The sequence below is a fragment of the Anopheles arabiensis genome, chromosome 2, assembly GCF_016920715.1.
Source record: "Anopheles arabiensis isolate DONGOLA chromosome 2, AaraD3, whole genome shotgun sequence".
NCBI classification, from domain to species: Eukaryota; Metazoa; Arthropoda; class Insecta; order Diptera; family Culicidae; genus Anopheles; species Anopheles arabiensis.
The window spans coordinates 80,191,209-80,212,742 of NC_053517.1; the positions used below are offsets into that span (position 1 = coordinate 80,191,209).

Genomic DNA, 21,534 nt, shown 5'->3' on the forward strand with positions numbered 1-21,534 from the left:
TTAGAAATTCAATTTCGTAGAAATTAAGCATATGCTTTTGTGCAAATGTTTGTTTTTCGAATTGAGTGCTGAACATCTTTACGCGTTAAATAGCATTAAGGTAGGGTTTGAATTAGCAAAACACGTGTTATACTTTTGAAATAATCGACCCAAATTCCCCTTTTCAAATTTACGGTTTTTCCCGCTCTCAAGCGGACACCGTTGAAAAAGACACTAACCTGTCACCGTGCACGATTTTCCCGCAGGCGAGTGTGTGTGTGTGTGTCTGCACGCGCGAGCGCAGTTCGTGCATTTTCCTCCTCTACCTCTTTTCCCACCGCACCACAAGCAGCATTAATTGCAAGCGAAAAAGCACGGCCTGCTGCTCCGTGCTCCGAGTGTGTCCCCTCGTTGTTGATGATGGCATTCTAGTGAAGTACGACGTTCTGTCCGAACAGACAACACACTCTCGCACACTCTCGCGTATGATGTGGACGGTAGTAGCTGCGCCCGTCCGGCAGGTGGTGTAGTAAATCGAATTTCTTAGCAGCCAAAACCGTACACCCGTGTACCGCGCGATTCAACATGAAGTTTGCCGAGCATCTGGCCGCCCACATTACGCCGGAATGGCGCAAACAGTACATACAGTACGAGGTAAGTGGCGCCCTGCAGGAGTACGGGAAAAGTGATACGGAACAATCGGGGTAAAATGGATTCCTTCTCGTTTGACCCATCCTGTGACCCTTTCGGTGGTGTGGGAGTGTTTTGCGGCGAAGAACGACGACAGGAAAGTGCGAAGGGCAACATACGTCGGTGGGTTGTACTGCGCAGGCGCTGGGCTGGTACTGTTTATGTTACACTCGGTGCTCCGAGCGACACGGAATCTCCCCGGCTCGGGTTTCGGGCCTGACCCGGACCGCGAACGTGTATGTAAACAATGGGCGTACGTCAGCTGTTTGTTCCCGCCAAGAATTTCGCACGCGAACGGCGACCCCGCTCACGCCCAAGAGATGGCGGATGTTAAACTTGTCCGAGTTGTCCGAAAACGTTTTGCTCCTGTCACCTGTTAAACGCCCGCATTCCGGTGTGGGTAAGGAAAAGCGCTGAAAAACAAACCAAAAATACAATCACGTGCATTTTTGGCCGCTTTTTCCCGTACTGCTTCAAACACATGGTTCGGCGCGCACGTTTCGCGGGCAAACAGCAGCATGACCCGGTTCCACGCCGCTGGTTTGTGTACATTAGTAATCGGTGCGAATGATCTGCTGTTTGTGACGCCTTCTGCTAGTGAAGTGTACGCTAATTGGAGTTATGCAATTTGGCGGTATGAAAAACATAAAGAAGTTGCGATTGAAATTTTCAAATATTTACGATGAATAATAGCTGAATTTATATATCATTTTTATAAACATATTTTTAAATGATTTTTAGGCTGTTTTGTTTTGCTTCCGTTTAGCTAATGTAGGTCTTGAAACTCTTGCAGGAGATGAAGGCCCAGCTGTACGCGGCCGTGGAACAATCTCCCTCGGCCGAGCTGGTCGATCCGGAGGTGCTGACGCGGTACTTTGCTAAATTCGACGAGCAGTTTTTCCACTATTGCGACAGCGAACTGGCCAAAATCAACACCTTCTATTCAGGTAAGAGGTAAAAAGTAGTGGACATATATTTTTAAAAGATTACAAACAAACCTACCCCCCCCCCTTCAATCCAATGAAGAGAAACTTGCCGAAGCGACGCGCAAATTTGCCAACCTCCGGACGGAGCTGAGCGAAACGCTCGAGATGGAGGAGAGCACCAAGATGAAGAAGAAGGACAATCTGCACAAGATGAAGAAGAATCTGCTGCGCAAGAAGAACGTGTCGGTGCGCAAAATCCAGGAGCTGAAGCTTGCATTTAGTGAGTTCTATCTGAGCCTGATCCTGCTGCAGAACTACCAGAACCTCAACTTTACCGGCTTCCGGAAGATACTGAAGAAGCACGATAAGCTGCTGAACGTCGACTTTGGCGCCCGGTGGCGGGCGGAGCACGTCGAGTCGGCCCACTTCTACGTGAACAAGGACATCGACCGGCTGATCCACGAGACGGAGAACATCGTGACGAACGAGATCGAGGGGGGCGACCGGCAGCGGGCCATGAAGCGGCTGCGGGTACCGCCGCTCGGTGAGCAGCAGAGCCCGTGGACCACGTTCAAGGTGGGCCTGTTTTCCGGCTCGCTCATCGTGCTGTGCGTGGCCGTCGTCCTGTCGGCCATGTTCCGGCTGCGGCGGGACGATTGGATCGTCGCCTTCCGGCTGTTCCGCGGCCCGCTGCTGATCGTGGAGTTTATGTTCCTGTGGGGCATCAACGTGTACGGGTGGCGGTCGTCCGGCGTGAACCACGTGCTCATCTTCGAGCTGGACCCGCGCAACCATCTGTCCGAGCAGCACATCATGGAGCTGGCATCGATCTTCGGCGTGATCTGGACGATGAGCGTGCTGGGCTATCTGTATGCGGATGCGTTGGCCATCCCGGCGTACCTGAGCCCGCTCATTCTGTACCTGCTCATGGCAGGGTTTCTGCTGAACCCGACGAAAACGTTCCGCCACGAGGCACGCTTCTGGACGCTGCGCATACTGAGCCGCATCGTGCTGGCGCCGTTCTTCTACGTCAACTTTGCTGACTTCTGGCTGGCGGATCAGCTGAACAGCATCGTGCCGGCCTTTTTGGACCTGCAGTACTTCCTCTGCTTCTTTTCCACGATCAGCAACTGGAGCTATGCGGAGGATCCCAACCAGTGCATCAACAATTCGCTCTGGATCCGGCCGGTCGTGGCCATGCTGCCGGCCTGGTTCCGAATGGCCCAGTGTTTGCGGCGGTTCCGTGATACGCGCGATGCCCATCCGCATCTTGCCAACGCGCTCAAGTACTCGACGTCGTTCTTTGTGGTCATTTTTTCGTCCATTACGCAGGCCACGCGGGATCAGTACGCGAAGAGTTCGGACAATCCGTGGTTTTACCTGTGGATACTGGCATCGATCGTGTCGTCCTGCTACGCGTACACCTGGGACATTAAGATGGATTGGGGCCTGTTCGATTCCAAGTCGAGCGATAACAAGTTTTTGCGCGATGAAGTCGTGTACAGCTCGAATGTGAGTGGATTGCGTGGAGCTGTTACAGGGCTTTCCAGGAGTTCTCATAGCTGTGGGACACTTTATTAACTCTTTCTTACATGAAATGAACTTATTGTAATGGGAATTGGACTCTCTAGCATCCTTATCGGACAAATCCAAGGAGGAATTTCCAAGGAGCCTCTCCAAAAAGGGTGCCATAGAGTTCAATTTCCAGCGTATGAACTTCACTTCCAATGGGATAGAGTCTAGGAAGTGTCCCACAACTATGAGAACCCCTGGAAACCCCTGTAAGTGTTTCCAATGCTAATCAGCCATTTATGTTTGAATTTCAGTGGTTCTACTATTTTGCCATCGTCGAGGATCTCATTCTGCGCTTTGGATGGACGCTCTCGATGAGTCTGATCGAGATGGGTTACATTGATCGGGAGATTATCGTCTCAATTCTTAGCCCGCTGGAGGTATTCCGTCGCTTCATCTGGAACTACTTCCGGCTGGAGAACGAACATCTGAACAATTGCGGTAACTTCCGTGCCGTTCGTGACATTTCCGTTGCACCGATGGATTGCTCCGATCAGGTAGGTTGCCACGGAATTGTGAAAACGTTTGGGAATGTTTGAGACATCAGTAAACAAAAAAACGAAATATTTCATGAAACAGACTACCATTCTGCGCATGATGGACGAGGAGGATGGTGTACGAAATCGGCGCACGGTAAAGAAGCTGGCCAATAAGAAAAAGTCTGAACAGCGGCTGCTACTGCGGGAGGCGGAATCGACGGAAGATTTGGAAATGTAACGTGGCGCTTTGATTTAATCTTGACTTAATAACTGCGTTTCATGCGAATTTCCACACGGTAGCGCATGTGAGCTGTGTGTGTGTTGTGTGTTGTGCCAAGCTTAGTTGTTGATGGATGTTTTTATTTGTCTGTTTTTATCCTATTTTCGCCAGTCTACATCGTATCCGTTGATCATGCAGCACCAACAGGATCATCACAACACATTCGGATTCCACGCTTGAGGATGGTTTTTATCATTTCGTATCACTTCATGCTTGAAGAGAACATTTTTAAAGAGTACTTAAAGGACGCACTGATACTTCAATGGAAGTAATAAGGAATTATTGGTCATTGCATTTTTAAAAACATTGAAATGGAAGTAGAATCAAACATCATTATTCCATTATTTCATGTTCCCTTACTCATTTATGAACAAGCTTCTTTTTTAAACGTGGCTCATAGAACTCATCCGTAGGTCGATATACGTGTGTGCTTAGTGGATTAGGAGCATAGCATCCTTGTCTTAGGTACAGTGGTAATTAGTTCCAAAAGATGCTATCGTATCCGTAGAATTACATCGAAACCATGCGACCCGTCTGAGGAAGGTCTGATACAGCATTATTTCCAAAGACTTGAACATCATTCGTGCTTCGTCGGAATGTATCGCCAAATCAATGTGTAGTATTATCTCACTCAATCGTTGTTAACGCAATGTGTTTAAAACGTTGGATTATAATATCCAGATTATTGTATCTTTTTATGATCTTTCCTTTTCAATTTGTTTCTGTGTTTGTGCTCGTTGTATTTCATGTGCTCTTTTTCAATCCACAGCAGCGACAGTTCTAAAAGGCAGGTGCAGTGGGAAATTTAACAAATTGGCAAGCAGGTGTGTGAAGGATTCGTACTCTCTGACTGCACCTGAATCCTCAAATCATGTAGATGAATGAAGAACACGGTGAGGTATCATCACCAGGAGGAACCAAACATTGGCTAAGACTATAGAAAACGGGTTAAATTTATTTTTAAAAAATGATACTGTTCAACAGTGAAACGGTAAATTTGTAACTAGTTTTGGTCTAATGATTTTGGAAGGAGGAACTAAACTGCCCCGTTGTGATTGGGAAAGAATAAATTGTTTCAATGTAGCGTTTTTCGTTCTTACTAGGTAATTTGGTGCACTATCGATGTAATAATTAGTAAGAGACATGAGAAGATTAAAATGGAAAAGGTCTGAAAGATTAAAACGAAATTACGCAACATGATGTAGCACGCCTTCTTTTCCCACGAGATTGATATTCTAGTTCCAATGTTTTAGTGAATATTTAGAGTGTTTTAATTAAAAAACAAAAACACTCAAGCTTACTCGAATCGTTCTCCTTAGTTTTTCGATTGTAAAAATGTACGGACAATGGAGAATTGTGTTTCAAACGGGTAATTTCGAACCGTCGAATCAGTAGAAGCATCCCTTACACATGACAGATGGATCCACGAGCAGGGAGCTGTCACCGAACTTATCGATTGGTCTGACAGCTGAGCGGTAAGAAAAAATTGGCAGCGAAGAAAAGTGCGAACAAGAAGAATTTTCGATAACACGAAAAGTTTGTCGTAACACCAGGTTTTCACCATCGCAGTGCAGAGTGCCCGGGCAAAAAGGGGGAAAAACGTAGCGTAAATGGCCTCGCTGTTGAAACTGTCCACGGCCGTGCGGCGCCAGACGCTGCTGGCCGGAAGCCGTGCCGGATCGTCGTACGCGGCCGCGTTCCGCTCCGCCCTCTCGAACGAGCCCGCAACCGAGGTAACCACACTGGACAGTGGGCTGCGCGTTGCGAGCGAATCCGTGCCGTCGCAGGTGGCCACGGTCGGGCTGTTCATCGATGCCGGGTCCCGGTACGAGGACAAGCACAGCAACGGAACGGCAAACTTCTTCGAACACCTAGCGTTTAAGGGAACGACCAAACGATCACAGTCCGCGCTGGAGCAGGAGGTGGAGAGCATGGGCGCACAGCTGGACGCGAGCACGGGCCGGGACCAGACCGCCTTCACCGCCCGCTGCCTGTCGAAGGACGTCCCGAAGCTGGTCGAAATTCTGGCCGACGTCGTGCAGAACCCACGGCTGGACGATGCGGACGTGAAGCGCGCCCGCGAGGTTATCCTGGGCGAGATCGAACAGGTGGACGCGGGCAACCTGCGGGAGGTCGTGTTCGACCACCTGCACTCGACCGCGTTCCAGGGCACGTCGCTCAGCAACACCGTGTGGGGCCCGAGCAGCAACATCCGCTCGATCAAGGCGGACGACGTGCGCGGTTACGTCAACTCGCACTACAAGGCGCCGCGCATGGTGCTGGCCGCGGCCGGTGACGTGCGCCAGGCCGAGCTGGAGAAGCTGGCCGAGAAGCATCTCGGCAAGATCGAGTCGACGTTCGATGGCAAGGCGCCGCAGCTGTCGCCGGTCCGCTTCACCGGGTCGGAGATGCGTGTGCGTGACGACTCGCTGCCGCTGGCGTACGTCGCGGTGGCGGTGGAGGGATGCGGCGTGTCCGACTCGGATGCGATGGCGCTGTCGGTGGCCAGTGCGCTGATCGGCACGTGGGACCGCACGTTCGGCGGCGGCGTGAACAACGCGTCGAAGCTGGCCGTCGCCTCGGCCCACGACAAGCTGTGCCACAACTTCGAGTCGTTCAACCTGACGTACCGCGACACCGGCCTGTGGGGCATCTACTTCGAGTGCGATCCGCTGATGTGCGAGGACATGCTGTTCAACGTGCAGAACGAGTGGATGCGCCTGTGCACGATGGTGACCGACGGGGAGGTGGAGCGCGCCAAGCGCCAGCTCAAGACCCGCCTGCTGGCCCAGCTGGAGGGACCGCACGCGATCTGCGAGGACATCGGGCGCCAGGTGCTGACGCTCGGCCGCCGCGAGCCGCTGCACGACGTGGAGCGACGCATCGAGAACGTGACGGCGCAGAACGTGCGCGACGTCGCGATGCGATACATCTTCGACCGCTGCCCGGCCGTGGCCGCCGTTGGACCGGTCGAGAACCTGCCCGACTACATGCGCATCCGCTCGTCCATGTACTGGACTCGGCTGTAAAAGCCCCGGAAGGGAAAGTGGTGCATAGGCGGTGGGAGCGCTTCTCTTTCAGCTAATGCGGTGCAGCACGGCGTTGGCATGTAGCAGTTCAATAAAATGTATGTGTTATTCGGTAAAAAAAGGGTGTGGAAGCTTATTTTTATTGGGACTGAAGTAAAATGCATTAAATAAGCAAAGGAAAATATAATCAGCAGCTGAGGCAGATCCTTTTCATCCGTCTCCCTTCAGAAACGTCGCTTCTGGATGCTTCGTGGTGTCCGCTGTCATTGCGGGCGAGCTGTCAAACGGCGAGCCGAAACGTCACTTCAGTCATTACGAAGCATTTTGCGTCCGTCCGGAATATTATTGCTATTTTTCGTCCGAACATTTTCGGTTGTGCTCGCGCAAAGCATTGTTTTCGTGCAATCTTGCACAAATAGCTGCTAAATTGTTCACTTCCAGCAAAAGGTAAGGTGAGGCCCGGGAGGAACTTGCCGGTTTTGGTACGATTCACATGAATTCTCGCCCTATCGCAGGGGGGTATCAACACGACGACGCTGCCCAACAAAGCAACCGTGCCCGAAGCATAACGTAGTGTACCGCCACCACCGCCAAACCACAAAGCACAGCAAGATGGTGCTGGAAAGTACGATGGTTTGCTTCGACAACAGCGATTACCAGCGCAACGGCGACTACTTCCCGACGCGGCTGAACGCCCAGAAGGACGGTGTGAATCTGGTCTGCCTGTCGAAGGTACGCTCCAACCCGGAGAACAACGTCGGGCTGATGACGCTCTCGAACACAACGGAGGTGCTGGCCACGCTCACCAGCGACGTCGGCCGCATCCTCTCCAAGCTGCACCTGGTCAACCCGAACGGGAACATCAACCTGATGACGGGGCTGCGCATCGCCCATCTGGTGCTGAAGCACCGCCAGGGCAAGAACCACAAGATGCGCATCGTCGTGTTTGTCGGGTCGCCGGTCGAGCACGACGAGGGCGAGCTGGTGAAGCTGGCCAAGAAGCTGAAGAAGGAAAAGGTGAACGTGGACATCGTGAGCTTTGGCGACCATCAGAAGAACAACGACACGTTCACGGCGTTCATCAACGTGCTGAACGGCAAGGACGGTACCGGATCGCATCTGGTGTGCGTGCCGCGCGGGTCCGTCTTTTCCGAGGCGCTCATCTCGTCGCCCATCATCCAGGGCGAGGATGGTAGCGGTGGTGCCGGTCTCGGTGGAGCCGGGTTCGAGTTTGGCGTCGACCCGAACGAGGATCCCGAGCTGGCGCTGGCCCTGCGCGTTTCCATGGAGGAGCAGCGGCTGCGGCAGGAGGAGGAACAGCGCCGGGCGACGGCAAACAGTGCGGCCGACGGTACTGCCGGGGCAGGGGCAGGGGCCGGATCGGACAAGGAAGCTTCGGGAGCGGCGGCCGGCACCGGGGCCGGTGCTTCGGCCAGCGCCGGCGGGTCGGAACCGCACGCCGAGGAGGCGATGCTGGAGCGTGCGCTCGCCCTGTCGACCGGCGAGATCATGCCGACCGACGACTCGATGCCCGACTTTGCGAACATGACGGAGGAGGAGCAGATCGCGTTCGCGATGCAGATGTCGATGCAGGACGCCCAGGAGCCCATCTCGCAGCCGGCCAAGCGGCAGAAGCAGGAGAAGGACACACCGATGGAGGTCGACGTGGAGGACATCGAGATTGCGGGCGTGTCGCCCGAGTACTTGATGAGCGTGCTGGAGAACCTGCCGGGGGTGGATCCACAGTCGGAGGCGGTGCGCAATGCGGTCGGTTCGCTCAACAAGGATAGCAGCAGCAGCGGCAGCAAGAACAAGCCGGACAACAAGGACAGCAAGGATGATGAGAGCAAAAAGTAGGCCGGTGTGTCCGATGACGTCCTACGTAATCACCCTCTCAGCAGCTGCATTCGCTCCGGTCCGGTGTGTGGTGGTCGTCGCTGTCCTCGGAGGGAGATGTGTGTCTGTGTGTGCTTGGACAGGGTGAAGTTAATTGATAAGATTGAACCACAATATAGTGTGTGTCTGCGAACTCACTCCCTTCCCTACTATCCAAATCGCTTTGTAAAATCATGGTTACGACCGCTACGAGGCCTACTAGATCATGTCATAGAAATACTACTGTACTGAGATAAAAACAGGAATGATCTAAAAACAAGAGGGCCGTTGTTTCTTTGGTAATGTATCCCTCAGTCGGAATTCCTTTTCGGATCTGCTCAGTCAACACAAAGAAAGGTATTTTTCACATGATGTAGCATTTATTCATGTTCGCACCGTGTATCTACAGTGCAAAAAGATGTAAGCAACAGCTTAGAATGTTTAAAGAAAAATAATAAGGATAAAATCTGTGCCGTTTTGCCGCACAGCAACAGCATCAACATTCCAGTTCAGTTGAGCGGAATGTTCATCTTGGCGCTCTCCTGCCGTACCGCGTTGATAAAGTCGTGGTTGATCAGGAAAACGAAGCGCAAGTTTGATATCTGTAACAGAGAGCGAGACATTCAGGTAAGTGGTACAGGCTTTACATTCAACCCATCAACCGTTCCACCCCCCTTCCCCCTTACCTCAATGACACAATTATCGTTGAGCCGTGTTTTGTGGCCGCAGAGCAGCGGCTTCCCATCGATGTACAGGGGTCGTTTGCCTTCGTTCGTGATGAAAAAATCCCCGTTGCTGCGCAGCTTGATCGAGCCCTGCTTGCGCGACACCTTGCAGGCCGGCCCTTCGAGCGACAGGTCCACATCCACCATGCTGTCCTTGGTCGACCGGCCGAGCACAATCTCCTGCGAGCGCATCAAAAACCGCACCATGCGGCCCCGGATCGCGGCCAGCGTCTGCTGATCAAAGTCGGGCGAAAAGCCAATGCCCGTTATCGAATCGACCAGCACGCTCCACCGGGTCAGCTCGTTCTCCAGGTGCCGGATCTCTTTCTTGCTCTTCCGGTCGGCCAGCGCCAGCTCCGTCTCGAGCGACTCGTCCCGCGGCTCGGCCAGCTCGGAATCGTTCATCAGGTCTTCCGCGTCGGAGAAGCTCAGTATGTTGTCGTTCTTCGGCAGCGACGGGACCGACTGGTCGGGCAGCAGCGAGTACTGCTTCATCAGCAGCCAGTGGTTGAGCAAGCTTTTGGCGGTCCGCGAGTGGTAAAACACGGACGAGTTTTTGTTCAGCAGCTCCTGGAACGTGTCGAGCGTCGGCTGCTCGTTCGACTTGATCGTCCCGAGCAGCTCCTCCTCCGGCACGGAGAACAGCGCCTTGCTCTGGACGCTTTCCACCAGCTCGGGGTGCATGTTGCGCATGGCGGACACGGCGATGCGCGAGATCGGCTCCTCGTACAGCAGCGAGCACCAGCGGATCTGCATCTCCTGTATGGTGAACTTGCAGCTAAACTTGGTCCCGCGGTGCACCGTGCGCAGATCGTTCGTCTGCAGGATGCCCGTAATGAGGGCCAGATCGTCCATCGGCTTCCAGCGGCCCAGATCTTTGGCGGCCACCTGCTGCGAGGCGCTCTTTTTCTTCGTGCGCTTCGTGTTTTTCAGCGCCCGCTTCTTATCGTTGACCGATGCGTTCGAGTTCAGCTGCTGCAGGATGCTGGTTACTGGATTGGGTGTCGGTGGGGGTGGTAGCGTTACGGTAGTGGGAGTCGGCGGTGGAAGCGGTGTTGCGGGTGGAGCTACTGGCGGCAGAGCAGCAGGCGCGACGGATGGGACAGTTTGCATCGGTTCTGCGGTGGCCGTGGGAGAACCGATTGTGGTTGTGACGGGACCGGGTGATGCCACACCAGTCTGTCCCGGAGCAGCAGCAGCAGCGCCGAGTGGCGTCATCGATTGGGAGAGGGTGCGGGATCTTCCGGCTACCGCTTTCATCTGCTGGATCGGTGTGCTGCTCATGCTAAACTCGACTATTTCATCATCAAATCGCTTTCTTTTGATCGAACGGGAAGAGCTGAAAGGAGGAAAGTGTGTACATTATTATTGCTGGAGTACCCGCGACGGGGACTGTCCCGCTTTCCAATGAAAACTTACCTTCGGCGCTTCTGATCGTTTGCCAAATCGGCAGCACTTGTCGGGGTGGAACACTCCATTGGTGGTTCCGTGCTAATGGATGTGTTTGCATCCATTTTAACGCGTAATTAGTGCGGAATGAGACAAACAATTCTGGAGCGTCTCGGATAGAAAACAAAGCCAATCACAAAGTGGCGTTGTTATTTTGCCTTTTCGCCGTTGGACGTTTCAGTCAGCAAAAGTGCTGAGTTCGTCCGGTTGGCCGTCAAAATCAGTGTGGCCAGATTTTTAGGTGGTTTTCGGTAAGAACAGCAAAATTGTATCAGTAGAATTCGGTAGGAATTTCATATTTTGTCGGTAGTCTTCGGTATATTTTGAGGTGTTGAGCGGGGGTGGGAAGGTAAGTTGGGTGGTGCTCTGCCCGATAAAATATATTCTTTATTAATTTTAAGGAAATGGATTAGATTTGATTCATAGCGGTCACACGAGAACGAGGCCTTTTTGAAGTGGCGATAGATGTTGTGGTGGCAACGCTTTTGAGCATGTGATTTTATCGGATGGCCTTTCTACATTTCATATGGGATTTGACAGATATCTGTCAAATCTCATATAAATTTAATCCGTTAAAAGTGGATCAGCGTTGCCTCGGCCCTTAGTAATCACTGTTGAACGTCTGATCGCTATTGACTATCATATATTCATATGGATTTTCCTGCATTGACTCATTTGGGAAATGGTTATCAGCCGTACCGCCGAACTCGTTCGACGAGAAACATTCGTCGCTCATGAGTGGGCAAGGTTGTACCACTAGATTGGGCAGAACAAAATCCATACGGTTTTCTAAATTTTGATCTAGAGGGCTATGAAATGAGTGAAAATGAGCGTCGCCGCGAACGTTCCCAGGAACGAACGAGTTCGCCGGTACGGCTGTATATGACTTTTCGGTCAATATTATGAGAAAATCTGTGATTTTAAAAAGTAAAAATTGTAATCTTTGCTTGGTCATCAGGTCAAATAAATAATTTAACGCCTCAACTTTAACTTCAAGCCAAAATTAACTAAAATTTGCAATAATTTCACTGAAAATTGGCTTCGATCCGCATTAATAGCGTATATCGGGGAATACAGTCTGTTCCCGAGTTACGCGATTTCTGCGTTCCCGGCGTATCCGCGTAACTCGAATATCCGCGTAAGTCGATTTTCACATTTTTTAAATAAAATACTATTCATTACTCAGAGTTTTTGATTTTATTCAGTACTTTTATACACTTTATCATTTATTTGATATGATTTGTGCGAAAAATTGTAATATTTCTGGCTTTTAAGCGGTCTCAATTTGTTAGCAAAAATGAAATTTTTACCGAACTTGAAGCAAATTGTACTGATTTGACATATGGTCTGTCAAATTTAGAAAACCGCGTATTTCCGAATCCGCGTAAGTCGAGAACCGCGTAACTCGGGAACAGACTGTACCTGTACAGATAAATTTCTGGTCACTCTGGTCAAAACAATCCAGCAGTTTTGCGGCAGACGTCAAACGGGCAATGTTTACATTCTGTTGGCAGGATTTTCCCCTTATCTTCACAACCACGGAATTAATCCGCAACAGTAGATTGGATTTGGGGCAAAAAACGAATCTAAATAAATACAGACAAGATGGTTGAACCGACAGAGCATCTGCTGGCTCTAAAAGGTAAGCCATTTTCGCTTCAATAATCGCCACCCTTCACTGCCTACTTACCGCCCTACCGTGTGTGTGTTGTCTTGCAGTGATGCGCCTCACACGGCCCACCTTGATCAGCCCCCAGATACTGACGGCCGAACCGAAAGATGTACCGCAGTACTCGTTCCAGAAGATCCTCCATAGCGATGCGACATCGGTGGCGGGCTGTGAGACGATTGCAGCCGGCCAGTTTATGCTGCTGCCGCAAAGCTTCGGCAACATCTATCTCGGCGAAACGTTCTCGAGCTACGTGTGCGTGCACAACTGTCGGGCCCATCCCGTCACGAACGTTTCGGTGAAGGCGGATTTGCAGTCCAACAATAGTCGCGTTAGTCTGCCGATCCACGCGGACAAAACGGGCCCAGTGACGCTGAACCCGGAGGAAACGCTCGATGACGTTATTCACCACGAGGTGAAGGAAATCGGAACGCACATGTAAGGGCGGCGAAGAGCGGGATCGTTTTTCCTTTTCCGCACTTTTTCAATGTTGTTTTTTTCTATTCTAGCTTGGTTTGTGAAGTTTCGTACATGACGCCGGCCGGGCTGGAGACGTCCTTTCGCAAGTTTTTCAAATTCCAAGTCGTCAAACCACTGGATGTAAAGACCAAGTTCTACAACGCGGAAACGGACGACGTGTATCTGGAGGCACAGATACAGAACATTACCGTCGGGCCGATCTGTCTCGAGAAGGTCGAGCTGGAAAGCTCGGAACAGTACACGGTCGTGTCGCTCAACACACTCCCGTCCGGCGAGTCGGTGTTCTCGTCCAAAACGATGCTGCAGCCGCAGAACAGCTGCCAGTTTCTGTACTGCATCCGGCCGATACCGGAAATTGCACGCGACCCGAGCGCCCTGAAGGCGGCCAACAATATTGGCAAGCTGGACATTGTGTGGCGCTCGAATTTGGGAGAGCGGGGACGTTTGCAGACCAGCCAGCTGCAACGCTGTGTAAGTCGGAGGCGGAGAGGGGTGTACCGTATCGGTAACGGTGTTGATTGCTCGTTTTCTTCATCCATCTTCGCAGGCCCTGGAGTACAGTGACCTTCGGTTGAACGTGATCGAAGCGAACAGTACGGTTCGGATCGGGGAAGGGTTCGACTTTCGCTGTCGGGTGACGAACACCAGCGAACGGTCGATGGATCTGCTGATGAGCCTCAACACGAAGGCCAAACCGGGCTGCGGGTACACTGGCGTGACGGAGTTTGCGCTCGGCCCCCTGGAACCGGGCCAGATGAAGGAGTTCCCGCTGACCGTCTGCCCGGTGCGGTTGGGGTTGATCGTGATTTCCGCGCTGCAGCTGACGGACGTTTTTACGAAGCGCAAGTACGAGTTTGACAACTTCCTGCAGGTGTTTGTGGTGGACGAGGACTATCGGGAGGATAGCTTCCAGCTGGACAAGTACGTCCGCTACAGTAGCGGCACCAAAAACATTCCCCAAACCGTGTAAGCAAAGCCAGGCACCATCGCCAAGCGAATACAGTATAAACACAGCTCTATTTACTCCGATCGACGACGCGTGGAAGTGTGTGAACTTTCGAATGGCTCGCGATGTCACCTATTTATTTAAAAAAAGAAAAATCTAGACAACAACATGCAACCAACGAGATTCGTATGACGTTTCTTTCTCTCCTTTCCACTTTAAATCTCCTATGAATGTTTATGTCCGAAATGCTAAATAGAACACGTTTGCGTCCATGAATTGATGGTTGATTGGTTGGCCCAGCGCTCACTTGCCCATGCGCTGGATGGACCACTCTTGCTGGCACAGCGGGCACCGATTGTTCTGCTTAATCCACAGCGACATGCAGCAGTGGTGAAAGGAATGGTTGCATTCGCCCCACACGACGACACAGTCCTGGCGGCCGAGCGTGTCCTTTTTGCTCTCCGCCTGGCAGCGTAGGCAAGCGTCTGGAAGGTGTGGGAAATAGAAAAAAGGAAGAAAAAACATGATAAATGTTTCTGATGCAATGTACCGTTGTAAAGAGGTAGAAAGAGAATCAAGTTTTCGTCGGCTAGCTCCGAAGTTTTCTGGAATCGATTCCAAATAGTAGGTCCGGTATCAGTTTCTGGGATCAATTCCGGAATCGGCTCCGGAATTTGTTTAGTAATTGATTCAGGAATCGGAATCAGTTTCGGATTCGAAGTCGGTTCCGGATTCGGATTCGAAATCGGTTTTGGAATCTAAATCGGTTTCAGAATCGGAATTGGCTCGGAAATCAGAATCTGCTTCGAAATCGGAATCGGTGTCGGCATTTCCATAAGAATAGGGCTTTGGGTCCAATGTTACTACGTATTGATAGCCACAAAGAATCAAACTTTACTTGTAAACTATCCATTCTCATGGAGATTCCCGGACTGGTTTCGCTTCTGAAACTTCTTATTGCAATTCAAGAACTGATTCTCATTCCAATTCCAATTATGGAATCAATTCTGATTCCGTTACCGGAGCAAATTGTGATTTCCAGGTCGATTCCGACTCCAGAGCCGATTCTGATTCCGGAGCTAATTCCGATTCCGGTGTCAACTCGGCCTCAGAAACGTCTCCGGAGTCACATCTAGAATTGTGATCGGCTCCGGAATAGAATCCGATCACGGAATCGGATTCGGATAGGTCCGTTTCCGAGACCCCTCCCACCAGGTTTGAATAATTTATGTACTAATCGGTTTGTGATCGATTTTTAGCCCACGGTATTGTTTTATACAGTTTTATTGATTTTTTCGCAAGAGTTTTATTGATTGAGTTCGCATATAAATAATTGAAAATGTAATTAGTCAGTTAGCCGATGCCAGTTTTTAATTATAAGTTAATTGAGTTTTAGTTCTTTAAGACAGCAATACAATAATTAAAAGTTGGTCTTCTAGATCGCTATCATTCAATGAACAGGAATTTCTTTAAAAAAAGTTACTCTTTCAGTGACCATAAATTTAAAAACAAAAAGAGCCTTGTTTTCTTCCACACAGATCGATTGTCGATTGCTCCCTTCTCTTCTGCTTCGTGCATGAAAGCCACTATTCCCACACGGCAGGAAAAGAGAAACGGAATGACGCAAGTTTGGAGTGAAATTCAGCAATTTGTTTACATGATGCCCACAGCGGCCCATTTGATGAGAGGTATTTTGCTGTTTGCAGTAATAATGTTGATGATGAAACGAACCAGTCAGCAAAAAAACAAAAAAAAAAACACTCAAGAACAAGATCAAATCTTTGACCGCCTGAACCACCGCCCAAATGGATGGTGCAATTTACTGTCACATAATGCAATACAACTAACAAACGAACATAATGAACGGGCGAACCCCAACGAACCAACATTCATTCATTGACTCACTTCATTCATCGGAAGTGGCGATTGGTGGGCGGCGTTACTATTACGAACGGATCGCCGAAACACTTGCAAGTCTGTCTCTGTGTGCGTGTTTGTATCTATCGCTCGGTGCAGTGGCGCACAGATTTGCATGACGCAAAAGCTTCACCACGTTTCGCAACTAATTAGCATCGGCGGTGGTGAATATGATGGGCGCTAAATTGGGTGTGTATATTGTTGTGTGATTGATTCCCGATTAAAGGAAGAACAACACAACTGTGAAACAATCTGTTCCAATGACATTCCGATGCCGAAGCGAATAACTTCAAACTAGCGAAACTAACAGCAAGAGAGTGCATGTATGGCGTGAGTAAATAGAGGAACTTCCCAGGCGCAAGATCGTGACTGAGGTAAAATTCTACATCCTGCTACAACACGATGATCAATTCTTTGAAGAACAATTTCATCTAGAATTACACGAGTCAGAGTTATTTCTCCAGGATGTGCCTTACAAGCAGAAAGCATGATGCATGGTGGAACGATTCATTGTAGTTATATTTAAAGATTCAACTGTAATTAGAAGGGGGTGAATAGCAAAAATCAAGCATGATCAACACACACAAAAAAAATTTAGTTTCGAACGTTTATAGTATTTACAAAACAGTAAGTTAGGATAAATTAGTGATTATCACATAAAGGCCGGGCTACATTGATCGTACTCGCTAGTGTAATTTTTATTTTGACTAGTGCATCTGGCGGCGACCAGCGCATGCTAGATGTGGGTATAATTTAAGTGCCAAAATTATTCATGCTTGGTGTCCCATCACTTTTCGACCAGGCTACCTGTTTGCCGTTTGAAATTTTGATAAACATCCATAAATTGCAACAAAGTAGGCCGTTAATTGTTGTTGTTGGACAAATCGTCATTCATACAAAACGCTGATCAACATTTTTCCCCATCTTCCAATATATATGCATCATTGGGTAAAATTATAGCCTCCTCGACCCAAAACGTTTTTTGACAGATAAATTATACCAGCCTCTAACTTCAACCCGCCGCCGCTAGATGGCGTGCGCGTTCACAAAAATTACACTACGGAGTACGATCAATGTAGCCCGGCCTTCAGGATCGTCTTATCCCTCACGTTAAAAAGATAGTTCGAAACTATCAAAGAGGACTACCAAAACGGAAAATCAACCACTGAACAGATCTTCACCATGCGACATATCTTGGAGCAGATGACAGAATACAGACACAACACGTACCATCTCTTCATTGACTTCAAAGCTGCATATGATAGCATAGCTAGGGTAAAACTGTACGACGCTATGAGACGCTCTTTTGGAAACCCGGCCAAACTGATAAGGCTAGTAGTTAGAATGACTATGACCAATGTCACTTGCCAGGTGAACGTAAATGAAAAACTCTGAGGGCCTTTTGCTACCGCCAAAGGACTGCGCCAGGGGGACGGGCTTGGCTGTCTCCTATTGAACTTGGCGTTAGCGAGGGCCATCCCTTACTCGAGGGTGGAGACTTCGGGAACTATCTTCTACAAGTCAACCCAGATCCTGGCATACGCTGATGTTATACACATCATTGGTCTGCGGCTCTCCTATATAGCTGAAGCCTACCAAGGGATCCAGCAGGCGGCAAAGAACCTCGGATTGCAGATAAACGAGGCAAATACCAAACTGATAATAGCAACATCAGCGACCCTACCAATAACAAATCCAAACTTACGTGAGTGTGACGTACAGATAGGAGAACGTACTTTTGAAGTCGTCCCAGAGTTCACCTATGTCGGTTCAAGGATCAGTTCCGACAATAGCATGGATGCGTTGCGAGCAAGGACGCTGGCTGCCTGCGATAGCAGTTCACCTCAAAGAACCTGTTGCGACGGACGAAGCTGGGAGTATATAGCACGTATATAGTACTGGTACTCACATACGTCACTGAGACATGGGCACAGTCCAACCCTTCTGGCCGCGCTCAAGAGGATGATGCTCAGAAGGATTCTTGGCCCCGTATGTGTGGAAGGACAACAGAGAAGCCGTTATAACGACGAGCTATACGACATGTATGCGACCTCACTGTCGTGCAGCGTATCAAGCTCGTCAGGGTCCCGTGGGCTGACCATGGAAATGGACGACCCAGCCCGTAAAGTCTTTTTAGACTGTCTACAACGACAGAGGAGGCGTGGAAGGCCCAAATTGAGGTGGGCAAGATGTCGTGGAGGCGTCCGCCATTAAAGCCGGGATAACTGACTGGCAGACAAAGACGCGTCTGCGAAACCTGTGAGCGGTTTCGTATATTCGAATGGTAAGTATGTACTAATGGGATTAAAAAACTGGTCAAATTGTACAGATACGATCATTTTACTTCATGAATATTCTGCAATATCTTCTTTTTCGTTTTTTTAGCCTTTTTCTGTTTCTTTCTCCACTTAAACTCTCCATGCAGCACTCAACAATGCCCTCAACAACCCCATCAACCAGCTGCTGCTGCCTCTTCGTGCGATGTAATGTAGTATTGCAGATTCTTTACGATTGCAGTTAGTACTTTCCTCGGCACGTCCACGAGCCGAGCCTCAATTGCCTCAATCATGGCGAACGGGGGCACGGCTCTCTACTCGAGTTATTCGGTCGGGCCGATGCTCTGATCGCATGCTGGACTGATCAAACCAATCATTGTCGAATCTAACACACACACGCGATCGAACGTGTGGCGCCATACACATGCTTTTTCGCACCCAAAAGCGCTCCCCGACGTGCCATCCAATTGACAGTGGAATGATTATCAATGTAACGACGATCTGATCGATATCGATTGATAGAACTGCGTCATAACGACCAGTTGACTAGTGAGAGTGCACACGCACAGAGCCTTCAGTTTTAAAAATAAAAAACACCCCAACGACATTGTCACGCTCATCAATACTCATCAAATAACGATCGTCAAGTGTTTCGATTGCGGATCGGTGAACAGATATTTGGCGGCTGGTGGCGTCGGCCGATAGTTTAGTGAATCGTTTGGGTGAACTTTGGACGGCGCTATGGGGCGACCGTAGACGACCGTAAATCATTGCCAATGAGTGAGTGTCCCACAAGGACAAGGTAATATTTATTAATGTTATGAAATACAGTAAGCTGGGAGGGCGTCAGTTCTTTGTAGCTAAAAATCACAATCTCTTTCTGTAAGATGATATCACCTATTACGCATTGAGGACCAAACAGTTGTTCAAACAGTTCATTTCATGGCGTCATACCTGTAAGAATTGTTTACATTTCTTGACAGGTAGGTAATACAAAAAAAAAATTCAAACAAGGACCAAACAAACAAAATATCACGATATAAAGGTACGAACAAGAAAAAAAACTGTTACACTCTATTTTTACAACCCTGCGCTACGCCGTGAGCTTCGAAAACAATCTCACGGCCAAATATTTCCGGGTCCAAAAACGCTTTGTACACCCCTATACAGCTTTCCCCTTTGGCAGTTCCTTCCCCCCATCACATAGTTGAAGGATTTTTGTGCTTGTTTATATGTTGTTCCTTCTGGTTTAACGTTTAAAGAAATTACACACTTCATTTTACAACGGCCGGTACAACGGCTCCAAGAAACCGGAAAGCAGTTATCCTTGACAGTAGGGTTCACAGTTCCGTTAAAAGCTGTGTACCACGCACAAACACATGTGATCCTGTTTTCAGTTTTTTTGTTTTGTCTTTGTTTTGGCGTTTCAAAATTGAAGAACGAATAAAAACAATCGAAATTCGAAACGAGCCAACGAACCTCACAATATTATTCATGGTCATCTGTGCGCGCAATAGAATTTTCCAACAGCAACAGTGAACCCAAAACGACCAGCAACTGAAACGCCAATAAAAGCCCAAGAGTCGCGAGCGCATACCCGTGCCCGTTCACGGATCATTCACCTGCAAAGTGCGCAAATCCCCAGTGCAATTACGATACGATCACTATGTATTGGTATGTGTGTGTAAATGAAGACACAAACACACAGATGTTAAAGTTGAAGAGCATTGAAAACAATTTAATTATCGATCGTGATACGCGGTTTACGGTGATCCATATCGCCATGCTGTTGGTCACTTCCTTCTACCCTGTAACGATCAACAGGCCGGTCCGCTCGCTTAGTACACGCTAATGCGCAAGCTAATTCGCACAAACAAACCGCCAGCCCAACAGGAGGGGCGATCGCGAGCGCGCGCGCGCATTTATGCTAAAAGTTGTCGGCAAAAGATCAACGATTGATCATCGCGCCGTGGACGAACTAGAGAAAAAAAGTGGTTCAATTCGGTGATGCTGTGGGCGGTGAGGGTGGTTCGTCCAAGCGTGGGAAATCTTGGTGTAAATTTTCACAACACAACCTGTACCTGAAACGGCCACCGGAAAGCGGCGGCGGCTGTGGATGCGAGAAGTCTCAAAATAGCCGTTCCGCGTGACAGCTTTCACACCAAACCATTGTTTTCTTCCTCTTCTTTGTTTGCAAGGATGTCGCCGAAAGGCGTCATAAAACCCTGCCAGCCTCCCTGCGACCATTTCACGGGGTTACAAAAAAAAACAAACTCTTAAACACGTGTCACGTGTGCGCAGGCAAAAAAGCGCGCGCGCGCCCGAGCTGGCGCTCCAACGTCATCAACATGCTTGCTGACCCGCTTGCTTTGATCACTCGCACTCTTTCGCTCTCTCCTCTCTTGCTCTCTTTCATTCTAGCACTTGTTATCGATTTGACAATCAATGTAACCACCGCCCGCAGGCAAGCAGGAAGGTACCGAGCGGCAACGATGGTCGATTCAAAATGGCCATGGTCACGGCCATTGGCCGTTCGTCACTGCGTCAATGGCAATGGTAGGCGGGTAGTGGTAGGTTCAGCATCCCGGCAGCAGCCGCACTAACACACCACACCGATGATGATAACGCGATTTGCACTAACATCCCGACACACTTCTAGGGGCGACACACCTCCAAAGTGAACCACGCTCACGAACACCAGGCGCTGTGTGTGTTTGCGCATGCTGCCGTGTGTACTTGAAAGCTAAAGGGCGGTGTTAGATTGGTCGTGGTGTTGGTGCGAGAGGTATTTTCCACTTTTCATTTACGGTTTTCCAGGTGTTTGGTGCGGTAGGTGTGGCGGTAGGAACTGGTTTGTACGCACGCGGACAGGAAGGTCAAACGCGCCGTCGTCCATTATTAATAGTTTTCGATGATCGCGATCTCTGAATAGAGCATGTAGGGAGGATGGGTGGGTTTCTAGCAAAAAGGCAAAGAAAAATCGCACACCAAAATATGCGACGCCGAAAAGTGTCGCCACCGAAACAAATCAAACAACAAAATGGAAAGGAATTTACTCAGCTTAGAGAAGATTTCTTCGCCGAGAATTATATAATATTAAATCCCGTGCCAATCCTGTCGCCTGTCGGCGTGGTAACGGGTGGCGGCCTGCGAAAAGAGGCGAATGTTTGTTTGTTACTTTATTTACAACCTTTCGGTTTCACGTTTTAAGCAATGAATGGGTCGGTTGGCTGATGTGTGGA

At 49.6% G+C, this 21,534-nt stretch overlaps 6 protein-coding genes and 1 long non-coding RNA gene across 9 annotated transcripts in view; 5 read left to right on the forward strand and 2 right to left on the reverse strand.

Annotated features, from left to right (window-relative positions):
• The first annotated feature begins 304 nt into the window (after window positions 1–304).
• LOC120893227 (xenotropic and polytropic retrovirus receptor 1) lies at window positions 305–5,126 on the forward strand. 3 transcript variants are annotated; one of them, XM_040294999.1, is made up of 6 exons: window positions 305–633; window positions 1,463–1,616; window positions 1,696–3,107; window positions 3,422–3,664; window positions 3,747–3,880; window positions 4,038–5,126. In XM_040294999.1, the coding sequence occupies exons 1-6, from the start codon at window positions 565–567 to the stop codon at window positions 4,054–4,056; spliced, it is 2,031 nt and encodes a 676-aa protein (XP_040150933.1). In that variant the 5' UTR covers window positions 305–564; the 3' UTR covers window positions 4,057–5,126. The 3 variants fall into 3 exon arrangements, 2 of the variants coding, with proteins under 2 accessions (XP_040150933.1, XP_040150932.1); XR_005738118.1 differs by having other exon boundaries at window positions 306–633; window positions 3,747–3,951; XM_040294998.1 differs by having other exon boundaries at window positions 307–633; window positions 4,696–5,126.
• Window positions 5,127–5,407: 281 nt separating this feature from the next.
• On the forward strand, window positions 5,408–7,076 carry LOC120893229 (mitochondrial-processing peptidase subunit beta-like). The gene has a single exon (XM_040295001.1). The coding sequence runs from the start codon at window positions 5,537–5,539 to the stop codon at window positions 6,953–6,955; it is 1,419 nt and encodes a 472-aa protein (XP_040150935.1). The 5' UTR covers window positions 5,408–5,536; the 3' UTR covers window positions 6,956–7,076.
• A 166-nt stretch (window positions 7,077–7,242) lies between these two features.
• Window positions 7,243–9,112, forward strand: LOC120893231 (26S proteasome non-ATPase regulatory subunit 4). The gene is made up of 2 exons (XM_040295003.1): window positions 7,243–7,402; window positions 7,472–9,112. Exon 2 carries the CDS (start codon window positions 7,568–7,570, stop codon window positions 8,810–8,812), a length of 1,245 nt encoding a protein of 414 aa, XP_040150937.1. The 5' UTR covers window positions 7,243–7,402; window positions 7,472–7,567; the 3' UTR covers window positions 8,813–9,112.
• A 76-nt stretch (window positions 9,113–9,188) lies between these two features.
• Window positions 9,189–11,186, reverse strand: LOC120893228 (microspherule protein 1). The gene is made up of 3 exons (XM_040295000.1): window positions 10,975–11,186; window positions 9,517–10,894; window positions 9,189–9,432 (listed from the first exon to the last, which is right to left on the reverse strand). Exons 1-3 carry the CDS (start codon window positions 11,067–11,069, stop codon window positions 9,340–9,342), a joined length of 1,566 nt encoding a protein of 521 aa, XP_040150934.1. The 5' UTR covers window positions 11,070–11,186; the 3' UTR covers window positions 9,189–9,339.
• Window positions 11,187–12,482: 1,296 nt separating this feature from the next.
• Window positions 12,483–14,277, forward strand: LOC120893230 (probable trafficking protein particle complex subunit 13 homolog). The gene is made up of 4 exons (XM_040295002.1): window positions 12,483–12,646; window positions 12,724–13,111; window positions 13,183–13,624; window positions 13,701–14,277. The coding sequence occupies exons 1-4, from the start codon at window positions 12,610–12,612 to the stop codon at window positions 14,121–14,123; spliced, it is 1,290 nt and encodes a 429-aa protein (XP_040150936.1). The 5' UTR covers window positions 12,483–12,609; the 3' UTR covers window positions 14,124–14,277.
• LOC120893232 (RING-box protein 2) overlaps window positions 14,200–21,534 on the reverse strand; it is a 35,012-nt gene continuing 27,677 nt past the window's right edge. Inside the window, exon 2 of the mRNA XM_040295004.1 lies at window positions 14,200–14,584. Coding sequence (XP_040150938.1) covers window positions 14,403–14,584 — 182 coding nt within the window. The 3' untranslated portion in view covers window positions 14,200–14,402. The remainder of the gene's footprint in view (window positions 14,585–21,534) is intronic.
• LOC120893233 lies at window positions 17,711–18,963 on the forward strand. Its single transcript, XR_005738119.1, has 2 exons — window positions 17,711–18,300; window positions 18,402–18,963. It is a non-coding gene; the product is annotated as an uncharacterized LOC120893233 (long non-coding RNA).

What these genes read in the sequence shown, in the direction of transcription:
- LOC120893227 (XM_040294998.1), top strand. Translation starts at nt 565, where the DNA reads ATGAAGTTTGCCGAGCATCTGGCCGCCCACATTACGCCGGAATGGCGC. An exon ending in AACAGTACATACAGTACGAG is followed by an intron (nt 634 to 1,462) that starts GTAAGTGGCGCC and finishes AAACTCTTGCAG; the next exon opens with GAGATGAAGGCCCAGCTGTA. An exon ending in TCGACGGAAGATTTGGAAAT is followed by an intron (nt 3,881 to 4,695) that starts GTAACGTGGCGC and finishes TTCAATCCACAG; the next exon opens with CAGCGACAGTTCTAAAAGGC.
- LOC120893229 (XM_040295001.1), top strand. Translation starts at nt 5,537, where the DNA reads ATGGCCTCGCTGTTGAAACTGTCCACGGCCGTGCGGCGCCAGACGCTG.
- LOC120893231 (XM_040295003.1), top strand. Translation starts at nt 7,568, where the DNA reads ATGGTGCTGGAAAGTACGATGGTTTGCTTCGACAACAGCGATTACCAG.
- LOC120893228 (XM_040295000.1), bottom strand. Translation starts at nt 11,069, where the DNA reads ATGGATGCAAACACATCCATTAGCACGGAACCACCAATGGAGTGTTCC. An exon ending in AACGATCAGAAGCGCCGAAG is followed by an intron (nt 10,895 to 10,974) that starts GTAAGTTTTCAT and finishes TCCTCCTTTCAG; the next exon opens with CTCTTCCCGTTCGATCAAAA. An exon ending in ACGATAATTGTGTCATTGAG is followed by an intron (nt 9,433 to 9,516) that starts GTAAGGGGGAAG and finishes TCTCTGTTACAG; the next exon opens with ATATCAAACTTGCGCTTCGT.
- LOC120893230 (XM_040295002.1), top strand. Translation starts at nt 12,610, where the DNA reads ATGGTTGAACCGACAGAGCATCTGCTGGCTCTAAAAG. An exon ending in AAGGAAATCGGAACGCACAT is followed by an intron (nt 13,112 to 13,182) that starts GTAAGGGCGGCG and finishes TTTCTATTCTAG; the next exon opens with CTTGGTTTGTGAAGTTTCGT. An exon ending in CCAGCCAGCTGCAACGCTGT is followed by an intron (nt 13,625 to 13,700) that starts GTAAGTCGGAGG and finishes CCATCTTCGCAG; the next exon opens with GCCCTGGAGTACAGTGACCT.